This window comes from Bos indicus x Bos taurus, chromosome 9 (assembly GCF_003369695.1).
Source record: "Bos indicus x Bos taurus breed Angus x Brahman F1 hybrid chromosome 9, Bos_hybrid_MaternalHap_v2.0, whole genome shotgun sequence".
NCBI classification, from domain to species: Eukaryota; Metazoa; Chordata; class Mammalia; order Artiodactyla; family Bovidae; genus Bos; species Bos indicus x Bos taurus.
The window spans coordinates 49,608,802-49,625,757 of NC_040084.1; the positions used below are offsets into that span (position 1 = coordinate 49,608,802).

A 16,956-nucleotide genomic window follows, 5' to 3' on the forward strand; every position below is an offset into this window, starting at 1 on the left:
CCCTCCAAGCATTGTGCTCTTTGTGTGTGGTAATTTCAATAGTTTGGTTAATTTCTAGATGAGGGGTCCCCACCTTTTGGGATATAATGCCTGATAATCTGATGTGGAGCTGATGTAATAATAATAGAAATAAAGTACACAGTAAATATAATGTGCTTTAATCATCCTGAAACCATCTCACCCCAGGTCCATGAAAAAAATTGTCTTCCATAAAAGTAATCCCTGGTACCAAAAAGAAAGACTGCTGTTCTAGAGGGAGCTGGGAGTTCTGCTTGGACAGAGGTAAAGCAGCATTTCCTAAGTGCCTTACATTGTGATATAGTGCTTTACGGGGCAAAAGAGCATTCTAAGAAATTAAACTTTAATCAGATTTCTGAAGTTAGTTTAGTTGGAACCAGTGTTATGTCAATTTTACCAAATCAGTAATTATAATTTAAAGTAAATAAAACCTATGACACTGGTACTGTTGATAATTAGTGGAGCCTTTTGTGTGTTCCCCATCTCTCTCCATGGACTGATATGGCTACCTCACCAGTGTTTTCCAGAGGATGGCAGATTGCAGTGATTTATTGGGTATATACATGAAGCAGAGGTCTTGGCTTCTCTTGGGTAGTTTACAATTTAGTTGACAAAATAAGAGTTTCACTTAAATACTTATACACTTAAACACTCAGATTAGCTGGTTTGAAATGACGTGATCCACTTGCACTATTTGCTAAGGGCACAGAATTTAAAAGAGCTTGAAGTGAGGGTACAGCTATCGGGAAAGGAGTAGAATTTTAAGGGCTGGAAGCAGAGGTGGGGTCTTTTGAGATGAAGCAGTGCTTTCTGCACATTTGTCCCATTGCTCTTTTTCCATTAAGTATTCTTGGGACAGGTGGCACTGGTGGTAAAGAACCCACCTGCCAATGCAGGAGACATAAGAGACCCAGGTTCAACCCCTGGGTCAGGAAGATCCCCTGAAGAAGGGCATAGGAGTCCACTCCAATATTTTTGCCTGGAGAATCCCATGGACAGAGGAGCTTGGTGGGCTACAGTCCATGGGCTCACAAAGAGTCACATATGACTGAAGCCACTTAGCAGCCGCAGCATTGCTCTGATAGTATCACTCTTCCAATTTGATCCAGCTGTGCTTGTCCATGCTGTTGTCTAAGCTGAATTTCTTTCTGTCTCTACCTTTTTACCTGAACTGTCTTGATGTAACTGAGCACATTCAGTCAGGATAGGAAACTCTTTTCCCCAAGGCTCTTACCTTCCCCAAATGAATGCTAGTATATCTTCAACATGTTCATTTGACTTTAGTAATAAAAATATATTTTTTAGCATCCATGTATAGAACACCATTTAAAAAATTTTAAGGGATGTTAATATTCTGCATCAAACATAAATCTTATTGAAATGAATACCCAGTGGTGCCACAGTGGTATATGGTTCTATTTTAAAAATTATTTGTAGGGAGCAAATGTGAGATGTGCATTAGAATGACAAAAAGCAGCAGACTGGAGGAGAGAGAGGCACAAAGAACCTGTGTGGCCAGCTCCAGATTGCAGGATGGGAAAGCCTCCTTCAAGCTGCATTTGACATTGTAATCCTACTGTTAGAATATGATGCAGCCTAACCCCTAGGTTTCTTACTTTCTTATTTCAAACTCTGATAGTCATAGGGATGTTTTACAAGATATTTGAAACATGTTATGAAATGAGATGTCATTACATTTTTATTATATAGCTTTTATTATAAGCAATATAGCTTATTAGTCTGGGCTGTGGGTCTATTGCCTATTTAAATCCCAGTGATGCCATTCTGGCACTATGGGAAAAATCGCCTTCCTTCACTGTCTTTCTTTTTTTAATCTGTAAAATGCAGGTAATGACTATGTTTACCTTATAGAGTCACTGTGAACATTAAACGAGATAATGTGTGAGGTTCTTGGAACTATGCCTGATTACAAAGTAACGAGAATTCAGTGTGAGTTATTAGGGTGATTATCTCAGTGAAGTTAAAGAGAAAAATTTTTTGGCTTACCTGTACATGTGGAATAAATATCTGTGAGTCTTTGGGCTGAAGGAGGGACAGCACAGCTCAGGAAGGCAGAGGGTTGCCCAAGAATGAAAAGTCACCAAACATTCTGATGCATCTGAAAAGGGTTGTGAGACTCTCCTTCAGCTGGTTAGACTAGTGGGTCTACCAGCATTTATAAATGATTTATTGAGCACCTATAATGTGTCAGGCACAGTGCTACATTCTGGAGACAGCAAAATGAACAAGACAATACCTGCAGGAAGAGAAATGAGTGCCAGGCAGTAGACTAGTTTGATTTCCCCCTAGGCTTACTGATGACCGAGATTCCTTCCTGGAGGGATGTGTTTCCACCCACATTAGAAAGAAGAGGGCCCCAAGTACCTTAGGACTGTTAGGACATCCCTGGGGGATAAGCTTATAGGGGAGGTCAGACTCCCCTCTGGTTAGGTGATGGGAGGGAGTGGAGGCGATGGGAGGAGCTGGGCCCCTGGAGAGAGCTGTGTGTGTGTGCGTACATGTGAGTGTGCATGTGCGTGCATGTGTGTGTGTGTATGTATGGAATCATGACTGGCAGCAAAGTAACTGCAGCTAATGAGTCCAGCTTGAATACTCACAGGGACAGTACCCAGGACAGGTCCTGTGCATCTCACTACCTGAGCCGCAGAGAGAACAGCTGTTCCCAGGTTGACTTCTGTCCTGTTGGAAAGATGTTGAACAGTTCTCTGTTCTGCTTTGAATGGGATTTTTGAGTATTTTGTGGGCAGACTTCTAATAGGATTATGAAGCTCAACAAATTGTAAATTAAAGAATCTCTCTAGAGTTAAAATAGTCTTTGCAGATTTATTACATTTTTAGAAAGTGTCACTAATTATTTTAAGTTTCATAATATTTTAAGCTTTTCTCTTGTAAAGGGTAATTCCCAGATTGTCTTGCCCTGGAGAGACTGGAAGATGATGGTCTGCTCAAGCTGAAGGAGGGATGAGAGGGTGCTCTCTTGCATGGAAAGGTTAGAGAGGAAGATGGACTTACGTTTGAGGGGTAGCTACTTCGTGCCACAAGCTCAGAGAGACCAAGTGACTTAGCCAATACAACACGGCTCATGAGTGAGCATACCAATCCAGGGCCTAGACTCCGGAGCCTACCTGATTTCCTGTTGGGCTTGCTGTCTTTAAGCTGGTAACTGTACTAGGATGTTGTTGTTGTTCAGTCATTCAGTTGTGTCTGACTCTTTACAACCCCATGAACGACCAGGCTTGCCTGTCCTTCATGCTCTCCTGGAGTTTGTTCAAACTCATGTCCATTGAGTCAGTGAAGCCATCCAACCATCTCATCCTCTGTTGTCCCCTTCTCCTGCTGCCCTCAATCTTTCCCAGCATCAGGGTCTTTTCCAATGAATCAACTCTTTGCATCAATATTGATGCAAGTGGCCAAAGTATTGGAACTTCAGCTTCAGCTTCAGTCCTTCCAATGAATATTCAGGATTGATTTCCTTTAGGATTGACTTGTTTGATCTCCTTGCTGTACAAGAGACTCTCAAAAGTCATACTAGGGTGAAACATATGAAATTGCCATTTCTAGACATTAGAATAGTTAAAAATGAACAATTTCATAAATTCCACCTATTACTCAGGAATTGATAGGATGTTTTACAGAGATTTTTACCAAGGTCTGTGGACAGTTCACTCTCTTGTACAATACGGGGCCTCCATTGCTTTCCAGTCTGGGTACACTCAGAACCAGTCAGCTCACCTTCCATACCCCAGCCCCCTCCCCTCCACCAGTTTAAGCACCAACATTTAAGACATGTTCACACAGCTGCAAGCTGTAAGCATCACCTATAGATCATTATTTTATTTAGAACATCTAATATTTTACCAGGATTCAAATGCAAGCTACTTTCTTTACTAGAAGAACATCTTTCCTTTGATTGATTGCTAAATAGATAGAGCTTGTGAAAAGATCTCTCTCTCTCTCTTTTTTTTTCCTGGGATTTCTTGTTCAAACAGAATTTGTTGTATACACATCAGAAAGCCCTGCTAATATGGGCTGCTGGCCAGATCGTGGAAACAGCCTCATTATATTGAACTGGATGTCATAATGGTACCCATTAAGGTGGAATTCCCTCTGTGTTTGTACTTTTAAACCCAAGTCCCTTGCCACTTAAACATCTCTCTGAGAATAGCAACATTCTCTGGAAACATAGTCTGAGAATGTGCTGGCTCTCTCCTCCTCCTGCTGAAAACCACGATAAAAATAGAATCCCAGGTTCAGAGCATTTTTAGGGGTTTTCAGTTTGCTGCTGCTCCTTGGCCATTCATTCCACTCTCTGCGCTTGTGATGACTGTAATGTGTTCTGATGGCTGAAGGTAAGGACCTACAAGATTTACTTCTTTCAACACTCCCGTTAATTGCTATTGGAGTCCAAATATACAGCAGGAAAAGAGCAGCATTTTTTTTTCCCTCCAGAATTAACCAAATGCAACACAAGAGTTTCCATTTTAATTTTTAAAAGCCGTTAAGAGACTAATAGCATCACAGCATTTCTATTAGCTGTTGAAATCTCACTATCGTCCTGGCAAAGTGAAGTTATTTGCTGTGCCGGATTTGGGTAATGGACCCCTGCAGGGTTACAGCTCAGGAATGCTGGAAGGATGAAGCCCACAAAGGGGAGGGCAGAGTGGGTGTCAATCTCATTCCTCCAATTAGAGCAGTTAAAGAAATAGCAAAGTGCAGGGTGGCATTTATTGTGAGGGCTAATTGAAAACCAGAGGAAAATATTGAGACGCTACATGGCATTTCACATTATAATCTCTTTTCTATTTGTGTCTCATCTCCATTGACTCAATAGGACTTTCATTATAAACAAATTTCTATCATTAGATTCAGGTTAATTTCTGTGGCTGTAATTAAGAGGATGGTAAGAAACAGTTGAGAGCATAGTCCTCTCTACTGAAAACTGGGCATGGTTCTTGAAATTTACCTGGCAAGTCCCAATGCCTCCTACATGTCAAGCTCTGTGGTGAGACCCTGTCATGACCAAGACAGACAAGGTTCTTACCCTCATGGAACATGATTTAGTGGGAAGAAATAGACAGTACTTATAAACAAAGAAATATGTTGTGTGATGTCAAAAAATGAAAGGAAAAAAATTAAGCAGGACAAAGAGATGGAAGTGGTCAGGGAAGGCTTCTCTGAGGACTCTTAAATGAAGGGGAGGCAGCCAAATGGAGGCCTGCAGGGAGAACATTTCCACAGAGAGAAGCAAATGCAAAGGCCCAGAGGTAGAAACCGTCTTGGTAAGTTGATGAACGGAGGAGGTGTGGCTGGAGCAGAGAAAAAGAGGGGAAGAACAGAAAAAGATAATGCTAGAATAGGCAGAGTCAGATCATGTTGAGTTTTGAAGGCCTTGGGTAGCCATTGAAGAGTTTTGAGCCAAAGGCATGGCATGAAGTAATAGAAGCTTTGAAAGGATCATCTGGCTGATGTGGAGAGTAAGCTTCAGGGTGGGTAATGGGAAGAGGCAGGGAGACTAGATAGGAAGTGATTATAATCACCTAGATTAAGGAAAATGATGGCTTGAAAGAGGGAGGTAGTGGTGAAGGGTCAGGTTCAGGATGTTTTCAAGGCAGACTGATGGGGTTTGCAGATGGATTGGATATAAGTTGTGGAAAAAAATAGGAGTCAAGAATGGCAACCTCAGGAATCTGAGTGAATAATGGGAAGAAATAGATTTGTAGGAAAGGGCAGCAATCAAGGGTTGTATGTGGACATGTTTATTTTGAGATGCCTGTTGTTCATCAGAGTGAAACATCAGGTAGGCAATTGGATCTGTGTGTCTTGGAGTCTGAGGAGGTCTGAGCTAGAGATGGGGATCATCAGCATATGGAATTTAAAGCCAGCAAAGGGACTGAGATCACTAGGGAGTAGATTTGAATAGAGAAGCAGCCTGAGGACCAAGCCCTGCAGCCTGAGTGGTATAGAGTCTGCAGGAACAGGAAGTGCCCAGGAGGAGGCTGAAAGGAATCGAACAGTCAGGGATGGGGATGGGAGTAGTTTGGTGAAATATATGCAGTCAGGGCACTTCCTGGGGGAAGTGTGAATTTTGTCTTTGGAATGTTCCCTCCCTTTTCAGTGGTTTTCTATTTTCCCTGTGGTGCCCTTTCTTTCCTCTGATTCTGTTAGTTTCTCTCATCCCTGATAACAATTGTCCTAGTTCTCAAAGTGTGGTCCACTGACTGGGAGCATCAGCACCATCCTTGTTAAAAATGCAAATTGTGAGCTCCATCCTAGACCTGCAAATGAGAAACTCTAAGAAGTAGAGCCTAGTAAGCTGTGTTTTAATACATTTTTCATGTGCTTCTGATGCATGCAGAAATTTGAGAATCACTGCTCTAGGGAAAGGAACTGATAAACTGGATCAATGAAAGATAATAGATGAGGCTTACCCTGTTGTCCTTTTCTGAGCCATCTGTCTACAGCCAAAGAAATAAATGTCTAATGACAGATTTTGAGCATCAACCAGTAGACTATTCTTGAGACATCTTCATGGGAGCCAAGGAAACTTCTCCATCCCCACAAATCATAAAAGCAGGCAGCTGCCTACTTGCCTATCTTGTCTTTGATGCTGCTGCTGCTGCTAAGTCGCTTCAGTCATGTCCGACTCTGTGAGACCCCATAGACGGCAGCCCACCAGGCTCCGCCATCCCTGGGATTCTCCAGGCAAGAACACTGGAGTGGGTTGCCATTTCCTTCTCCAATGCATGAAAGTGGAAAGGGAAAGTGAAGTCGCTCAGTCGTGTCCAACTCTGTGCGACCTCATGGACTGCAGCCTACCAGGCTCCTCTGTCCATGGATTTTCCAGGCAAGAGTGCTGGAGGGGGGTGCTGTTGCCTCCTCCGGTCCTGTCTTTAGAGTGGGCTCTGTTTATAACTATATATTCTATATTGTATTATACAAGCTCACCAACTCCACATATGGCAATAATGAAAAATTTAGCATTTTAATGGGCAATTCAAAATCTCTAGCAGCAGTTCAGAACTTATTTTGTTAAAACACAACTTACTTATCAGGCAATTTAAAATAAAACCTGAATACCAAGGTACATAATAATAATAACAGAACATTTGTTGAGTTGTAAATTCTTATTCATAAAATACACGTCAAATTTGTTTTAGCTGTTTAAATAATAGAGTTTAATATATATTTAGTTAAGCATTACAATAGTAAGGACTTAAGGAGATTAGAAATAAATGAATCCAATTAAAGAACACGTCTGTGAGATTTGATATGTCATAGGTATGAATGAACTGTTTGCTCAGCAACTGTAAAGAAACCATTAAATGATTAACTATCTAGAATAGGTTTAATCAAGAATAAATGCTATAGGAGATATTTTAAAATATTTAAGTTAAACAAATGAAGACTTGTGCATTTGAAAACATAGAATCACACCATCGTTTTTTGCTGCATCTTTTCCCAGGGAGTTTGAAACCTGAGGTTCACCTTTTCTGTGATCTGCAGAAATGCCAGGGTCTTGTGTTGTATGGAAAAGGGCAGAGCTTGCAACAGTGTCATAAGGCTTGGCCTTGTGGGGCCTCCTCAAACACTGTGGGGAATTGGAGGACCCTGAGATCTTGAGGATAGGATTTGTTTGTGTGTGTGTGTTAGTCGCTCAGTCATGTCTGACTCTTTGCCACCCTCCTCTTTGCCACCAGAGGAGCCTGCCAGGCTCCTCTCTCCATGGAATTCTCTAGGCAAGAACACTAGAGTAGGTTTCCATTCTCTTCTCCAGGGGATCTTCCCAACTCAGGGACTGAATCCAGGTCTTCTGCATTGCAGGCAGTTTCTTTACCATCTAAGCCACCAGGGAAGCCCAGGATTTGTCTACAGCCAAAGAAATAAGTGTCTAATGATAGATTTTGAACATCAACCAGTAGATTTTCTTGAGACATCTTCAAGGGAGCCAAGGAAACTTCTCAGTATTGTGAGATGATTTCTTTGTGATTACAGGTTTCTTTTCTGTTCCTGGAGTTTGTGTGGAGTTGAAAACGGGAGATGTGCTCTTTCACCCTCTCTGCCAAAGGGTTTTAGGGTTTAGGAATCAACTTTCTAAGGGTCAGGAGAACTAGGTGAGCAAGCTATTCCTGTGAGAATGGAACCTCAACCAAATGTAAGAGGTTAGGTGAGGGATTCCCCCATTATTCATCTATTTCAGATATTGGAAGATCTCTAAAGAGAAGATATATTTAAAAAACATCAGTGTCATAAATGACAGCAAAGGTGAGAGAGATGGACAGAGAAGATAGAAACATGAAAAAGAGGAGTCAGAGTGACATGTATGCATTTTATTTTCTATTTGTGGAAATTTCAAAACATAAGAAAAACTTGATTGGTATTTGTATCATTTTTCTTTCTTTATATTTGGCTTTTTTTCCTCTAGAAGTAGACTCAGATTAGGGGTTCTCATGATGGAAGAGGAGACTGACACTTTTTAATTTGCCTTTGATAAAAGAGGCAGCACATTTTGCATTTGTTTATTTGACTTTTAAATATCACCTTAGGACAATAAGATATAGACTAGCTGTAAGAGCAATAGGATTTGGAACTTTAGACGAGGAAAATTCACAAACACACCTAAACTTTAGTAGCCAGGTATAGAATAAATTTCTGAGCATAAAAAATTAAGTTCCTCAGAACAAGAAATGTGTCCCCAAAGTAGGGTTTATGCCATTTAAACAATGACAAATATGTCATTTATAACTCACATGAAACTAAACTGTTTTAAGAAACTCCATGGTGAGGCTTCCTTTTTTTCAATTATAAGTAATATTTTAAGTCATAGTCTCCAAAGAAGGAAATAAAATGCCCCATAGTTCACTTGAAAGCCTTTAGAGACAGATAATTCTACAAGGTAGGAAGGGTGGAAAATAGATCAGAAAGTAAGTGAAATGTACAGGCACTGAGAGAGCAGAAGGACATGTGGACATTTAAAAATTATAAATGACGTGCATGAGATGTTGAACCTAGGGGAAAAGAAGTTTAGTCGTGCTTTCTCTTTTGTAACTTAACATTATTCACAAAGAAGCAGCCCCGGCTTCTTCTATATAAAGAAAAGAAATTGGGAACCCATTTCACCATTAGATAGGAGTGCCTAAAGTTTGCCTCAACTGGTGTTTCTTTTTTAAGAAATATTTTTCTGATTATAACAGTCACATGTGTTTATTATAGAAAAATTAAAATAATGTGGAGTGTTATAAAGAGAATGTAAAGAACATCATTAATCTATTTTCCAGATCTCTACTGTTAACATTTTAGTTTTTTGCCACCCACTGTATTACACGCTATGCTGTGCTGTGCTTAGTTGCTCAGTCATGTCCAACTCCTTATCACACCCATATACATGCCTATACAGTACATGTTAATTTTAAAAAAGATAATTTTTTACTTTATCAATAGTATTTCTACATTAACTAAAAAAAAAAGAATGACTGCATAATATTTTATCACAATGGTATGCCGTAATTAAATAAGGCTTCTATTGTTGGTTCTTATTTGCTTATTTACAATTAAATATAAGAATTATGCTAATAAGCACCCTTGTATATAGACTTTTGATACCCATCTCTGATTATTTTCATAAGATATAGAAGTGGAATTACTGGATTTAAGGTTTGGACACACCTAAGACTGTTGGTAAAAACTGCTAGTTTATTCTCTTGCTGGTAGTATGTATATATGCCCATTTCACCTTGTCTTCATTGAGATTTATTGTCATTTTAAAAATCTTTTCTAATTTGAAAGGCAAAAATGACATCTGATAGCTGATGAATTCACACAGGTTATTGCTACTGAGGCTGAACCTTTAGAGAGTTATTTCTCAGCAATTTGTGCATTGTTTACAGCCTTTTTATATTTTTCTATTGCATACATATTTCTTACTGATTTTTAGAAGTATATCTCTGGGGATTTAAAGCACTATTACTACTCACCCCTTCAATACGACTCTAATGGTTCTAAAGACATAGTTGAGGATGAAATTAATTTAGTGTTCTAGTTTCCCTAATATCACATATGTGATGCTTGCATCACAACTTGATTTTTTAAAAGTGCAGTTAATATACATACCACTAAAATGGTAGCATATGATTAGTTTCTTTGATTTAAGATCACACAGAATTTCAGAATGATTATTATTAATTATAAGCTGGGAATTTAAAAATCCCTCACATAAACTTGCTTACTTAGCAGATATTTCTTTCCCATATATGTAGAAAGTTTTGCCAGTTTTTAAATTTTGCGTCATTTGGATCGGAGAAGAATGACAGTTTATTGCAGTGAGAATTATTTTGTCAACCATTTGCAAGTGAGTGTTTGTTCTCTGTAAGATATATTGCAAGACAGAAAACAGAGACCATTAGAAGAGAAAAAATGTAGGAGGTTGTCGTTAGATGGGTTTCCCAGGTGGCGCAAGCGGTAAAGGACATGCCTGTCACTGCAGAAAACTGAAGGGACATGGGTTAGATCCCTAGGTCAGGAAGATCCCCTGGAGGAGGGCATGACAGTGCACTCCAGTATTCTTGCCTGGAGAATCCCATGGACAGAGAAGCCTGGTGGGCTACAGTCCATGGGGTCGCAAAGAGTCCAATATGACTGAAGTGACTTAGTATGCAGGCACCCACACACGTCATTAGATATTCCATTCACGTGAGAGAGAATAAGTGCCGAGTGAGTGGTGGGGCAGTGACTGGTATAGGGCCTCAGAAGAGAGAGCGGGGAGAGATCACTGTGGCCAGTGAGGGGAAGGGAAGAGTTGGGTGCAGCGTGTGCAGTCTGTCTTAGCTGTATTTCAGTTTGTGTCGTGGGTTTGCACATATGCATTATGCTATCCCTGTTGTGAGGATGGTTGGTTTTGCCACATCTTACATTACAGTTCTTGACTTCCTTTTTAGTTGTTGCTGTTTGCCTGTTGTTTATACCCCTGCTTTTCCTTCTTGAAATCACAACATGATGGTAAACCTCATTGACTATTATGTAATATTTACTGTCACATATGGGAAGGGTAAACCACCCTTTACCCTTGTGGGGCTGTCCACTCCATAGCATATTGGACGAAACCTACAAAATGGAGGAGAAAGAGGTTTCTAGGCAGAGGCAATGTTTACATAAAACCCAAGACTTTTGGGGAACTATTAAAATCACCAAATCAAACGGAGAAAACCACAAGGAGCAAACACAAATCCACTTATTAGTATGAGACTATTACATTTCCAAGGGTGCCTTCGCCTAATTTCCCAGCAGATTGTCTTCATTCATGAACCCCTCACAGTATGGAATCCTCCTTATCAGCTATCTCTGCTGGGCTCCATGGGAGCCTGAAAATGAAACAGAAAGTAGGTCTCTCTGCTGCGGAGGTTTACCCAGTGGCCAGGCTGCAACTCTGCCAGAATATAAAGAAGGTCATGCACTTCGTGTAACAGTGACTCTAGAATCCAATTAAAAAGTTTAGTATAAGGCACAGTCATTCCTACTTAATCCGATCACGGTTTAATGCAATCCTCTGCTTATTTCAGTCAGCGCCTTTGGAGCCAAATCAATTGTATGTCTTTGTTTCCACGTTTTCCTCAGTAATTTGATCACCTTCAGCTGTTTAAAAAAATGTAGCTCAATTGGGAAATCTGGCAACATCTTTTAAGAATTGCCACATAACATAAAGTCAACAAACTCCAGAATGGCCAGCTCCAAAACTGATAGGACAGAAGCAAAAATTCAGGAATCTAAAATAAAAGCAGTATAGGGTAAGGTAGAGATGAAGAGGGAAATTCTTGCAAAGAATCTTGACTCAACATGAACTGATCAAATGCTGTTGATTACTTCTCTGTGCACTCACTCCAACTCGCTTCAAGGGTCATACATGTGTTGGTGCTGCTGTCAGCGTAGAGAATGCCAGGCTCCCAGTCAAAATGATAGACGTGACATTGATGCATCTCTTTGAAGCTGACCGTACCTTTCAGCAGTGAAGACATCTTTTATTTGCTTTGCAAGAGGGCATCACTCTGAGCTTCCCATATCGCAAGTTGGCATTTGCCTTGTGAGTGGTCATGGGATATTGCTTAAGGAGAGGCTGAGGAGACCAATGATGCAAAAATAGCCCCTTTTTATTCAGTTGGAATTTGAGTAGTTCTAAATATGTATATGACTATTATAAAGTTTGGAGTAGACTCAGATGGTTAATTCTGCAAATTGAATGATTTCTGGCTGTCTGTAGTGGAATAAGAGGATTACTTTGGTCTATGCAAATATGGATGAGATTGACAAACTGCAAGGCCTAGTGATTGCAAATTACCTGTTTCACATTGCTTTTAGAGCCTGGGTACCTGAGGATGTCTACAGAGCTGGTTCAAGTCATTAAAAGGAGAAAAATACAAAGTAAATTGGTATCAACAGCCATTTTGAAAAATGTGTCAAATGGCATATGCTACAGTTCCTCTTTTGCTAAGCTTTTGATAAGTATCTGGGAGAGCTGCCCTTAAGAGGGTTACCTGTGGGGTCCTGAATATGACCCATGTGGCACTTCTCAAGAAAGCTTGACCAGGGCTGACTTCTTCCTTTATTAAAATCAGCTAAGTCAAGCTCCATACTCATTTCAGGGGCTAAGATCTGTGCACCCACGTATTTTATTTTGTCCTACTGCCCAGGGAAGCACTGACCGACTTTCCTGGGTGTACACCTACCTTTAAGGATATGTGTGTGATACTAGAATGCATCTCTCTAGGGGATGAGGGGGAGGGGGAGCCAGACTCTTCTTTGTGTCTGAGTTTGGAGGAAGGAAATGGAACTCGTAATGTGATTCCCATCAGTATCTAGACCTTTAATCTATACAAATGAAATACTCAGTTTAATAGAATTGTAACAGTAAAACAAATGCTTTGTTCTCAGTGAATCCACCATTCAGAGCGGCTCTTGGCAGCACATCAACCGTATTTGAAAAGTCTTTAAGTGGGTATTTTTTTATTGTGCTTTTCATCCTGACACATCTTTTGAGCTGTTAGAGTCCCGAACAGAGAAGCACTCATCTCAGAATGCCGCGTCTGTGTTGTGCTATGGTCTTCATTTGGTGACTTAGCAATAAAAAACTTAATTAACTTAATAAATATTTTGGCCACACTATAATAGAGTTTAGAGGGTAAAAAGGAACAGAGCAAATCAAAATGAGTTTGGGATAGAAAGGAAAGAAATATGTCATAGGGAGGTGTTTGGAATGAAACGTATTACAATTGCTATCAAGGTGAACCTTAGCTCTGGGGAAAGCGGGTGCCAAAAAGTGCCCTAGGGGGTGGAAACCAGACTATTTATTAAGCATGTATTATCTTATAGCACTGTGCAATGAGCTTTTCACAGAGTTTCATCTGAACCTCAGCACATCCCTATGAGGTGTAAAGAGGAAATTGAAGTCTAGACAGGTTATCACACAGTAAGAGGCTCACACTGTGATCTACTTGACTTCATGATCTTCTGCTCAGTTTTGATGAATTCTTTTTTGTATTTTTTGGTGCACCAAAACATTAATATTTTTATTGGTGTATCCAAAGTATAACTCTTTGGAGACTTCCCTGATTGTTCAGTGGTTAAGATTCTGGACTTCCACTGCAGGGGGCATGAGTCCAATCCCTGGTTAGGGAAGTTCTACATGCCACAATGTGGCCAAAAAAAAAAAAATTCAAAGTATGACTTTTTATATTTATTAGCTTTTTCATATGAATATGTAGAATTTACAATCATTAATTGGCTTTCAAACTTTATTTAAGCCTATTTAATTTGGAGTATTTCATTGGTTGGAAACTATGCAAAAATTTTGGACTTTTTCAATGTCTAAGATGCATACTCTGGGGTCTGATAGTGTGTAAGAGAAAAGTGAATCCTGTAGCCTCTGCTTGTACATCTCTGTGCTGAAATGTTGCATTAAGAATGAATTGACAAAAATTAGTTAGTTGATTTTCAGAGGTACATGTTTCTTGCTGTTAGTTCTAGAGGCTGAGTGGATACTCCACTGTCCAGTGGACGGAAGTACATTTTGACACAGAATATGGTCAAGGATGGGAGCCCTGCCTCCTGCCAGCGCCTAGCTTGCTCACTGTCACATGCACGTGGCCTCAGGGTCAGGTGTGTCTGGGGACTCACCGCCCACAGGGGTCTTTTCCACAGAGAAAGGCTGTTGGGTTTCAGGTTATTAGCAGTCACTGAAGAAAGCAATCCTTTTTTAGTTGCATCCTTACCTTCTTCCTCTTCCACCTAGGTGAACTACTGTGCCAGTTGCCATTGGAACAGGCAAAATAGCTCTTGACAGTAGTCTTCCAGGAACTCAGAATCCACTGGGCAAGATAAGATATAATCCCTTGAAAAATAAGATTTGAGGAGGAAAGAGGTAACCTTCTGGTTCCCTCCTCACTTCCCTCGGGAACTGGCCCCAGTGCCTTGGTCATGAAGGTAGTAACTTAGTCCTTCTGTTCATTGCTGTCCTCCCACGGCCACTACAGAGGTGCTCAGTAAACACATCCTGAAGGAATGGATGGGTTTAGCACCCGGGAAGGGCTTTCTAGAGGTGAGTATGACTTAAGGTAGTTCTTTATAAGAGGGATTTTAAGAAACAGAAAGTCAAGAAAGTATAAGATCAATCTGAGGAGAACTATTCTGGATGAAGCAAGGGGCTAATGAAGGAAAATTCTGAGATATTGTCAGAAAAATAGATGGGTGCCACATTTTGGCGGGCAATGAGTTTCTGACCAGCGAGAGCTCAGAATCTGCTCTGTGTGTGGTTCTTGGGAGTTAAGGAGAGCATATAACAGACCAGTGAGGTAATCAGATCCCCCAAAACCCAAAAGACAAATTGCATGCCTACCTTCTAAATTTTTGTTACTCACATAAGGAGAATTTTTTTTTGGTCTTTTTAAAAAAGTTTATTTTTTAATTGAAGGATAATTGCTTTACAGAATTATGTTGGTTTCTGAGTAGATGAGCTATTTGATATGAAACCATTGTAATTTGATGACATCTAGCATAGCATAGCATCACTGAACTGAACTGAACTGATCACTACCCTCCAGTTAGTAGTAGTGATATTATTGGCCCTGTTTTAGCCGGCTTCTATTTCTGGTCACTTGGGGAGGAACTCCTTGCCTGAATTATACTTTTGCCTTTGCCTGATCTCTCTGTAGCAGGACAGATAGGGAGAAGGACAAGAAGGTAAATGATAGTCACTGAACGGTGGAGATCTGCCAACCACTCTTACGTGTATAATTTTATCAAATACTACACTTAACATAGCTATCTTAATCTGAAGAGCGTGGAAAATGCATACAGAATGTTTAAAAAGGTAAACCCATTAGAGAAAGGAAAAATAATATAAGAAAAAAAATAAAGAGACAGTGGAGTTTGTTGCACAGAATTCATGCCATGAGGATTTGTACACTTGCTAGAGGTGGTGACACATCGAACTTGGGCTCAGGGCTTTTTGACTTCATTGCAAAGAAGGAAACATGACGCATGATATGATTCACAGTGCTTGTGAGATAAAAAGAGATCAATTACTCAGAAGCAGCCGGGCTAGTTCTGGAACCTGAGAGAAGATTCTCCCATGAGTCCTCATAAGGAAGACTCTGAAACATTTTATTTTGGCTGCCAGTGGGAAGGATTGATATCCTCTTATGAAACCCGAGGAGTCAGCCGAGACTTCCTGCTGCCTGGGAGCAGGCTGAGGTGGTTGGTAGCTGTGGGCAGGGCCAAGCTGTCATCTTTAGTCCCTGAACACCTCAGCAGTACCTTCTCAGTGAACTCTTGAGATACACTTTTTCCCCTGTCACATCACAGCCTGCAGTCATTATGTTTATTTCTTTATTGTTTCTTCTCCTCAAGAGATTGTAATCTGCACAAGGGTAGGGGGCTCTACATGCCTTATTCATCCTTTCATCTCCATATAGCACAAAGTCTGGTATATTTTAGGAGCCTAATAAATACTTACTGAGTAAAGGAGTAGAAAGAACTGGTGGCAAAGTATATCCTCAGGTAACTGAATTAGTTAGCCTGTTGAAAAAGGATTTTTAACTAGTTAGCCTGGATACCCTAGTTTGCTAGCCATATGGGTATTTGGAATGTTTACCCAGGATGACTGATCAAGGAACAGCTGATAAAAGACATTCTTTTTGTCAACCATCAGACAGCATCAGTTGGTCAGTTTTCTGCTGAGCTCATCCCACAAATAGAAAATCTTTAGACTTTATAATGCATAACTCACCAGCAAGGACACAAAAGCTCAGAGAACTGGAATTCTAGATTTATTTTCTACTATATAAAAATAATGAACAATGTATATTTTAATCAAGGCATCTTCATGAGCATATCATATAATTTGGCAGCTACATTCACAGAGATTTGTTAAATATTAGGTACTTCCAAAATAATCAAGGTGTTTGTGGAATCCAGTTATATGGCTAACTTTCACTTGATTCCTCTTCAAATATGAATGACTGTCATTTCCAGTAAGAGAATATGTGTATCTGTCTCCTGTGGTGGCCGATTAAGGGCTGTGTCTTTTCACCCTGCAGGGACACGGAATACAAAGGGCTGCAGCTCTCCCTGGATCAGATCGCAGCCTCCAAACCAGCCTTCTCCTACGCAGGCAGCTCCACTCCTGCCCTGACTGACAGCAGGAAGGGGGCCAAGTCCAGGCTCTCCGGCTCAAAGTCCAAATCCAGGACTTCCCCATACCCTCAGGTAGGTGCAGTGCCACTTGGCAGTTTTCTTTTTCTGTGACTTGGTTTGGTCTCACAGTGGAGGAAGTATTGAAGCTGTTTGGAATTAATTATCTGGCTTTAATACATTTAAAACTTCTATAAATCTGGAAAGCTTTCTAAAAATATCTTCTTCCTTTACAATAACTAT

General features: G+C 40.3%; 1 protein-coding gene across 1 annotated transcript in view; it reads left to right on the plus strand.

Moving 5' to 3' along the window:
- SIM1 (SIM bHLH transcription factor 1) overlaps positions 1-16,956 on the plus strand; it is a 72,082-nt gene that overhangs the window by 23,773 nt on the left and 31,353 nt on the right. The window contains exon 9 of the mRNA XM_027551339.1: positions 16,620-16,788. Within this exon, the coding sequence (XP_027407140.1) occupies positions 16,620-16,788 (169 nt within the window). The remainder of the gene's footprint in view (positions 1-16,619; positions 16,789-16,956) is intronic.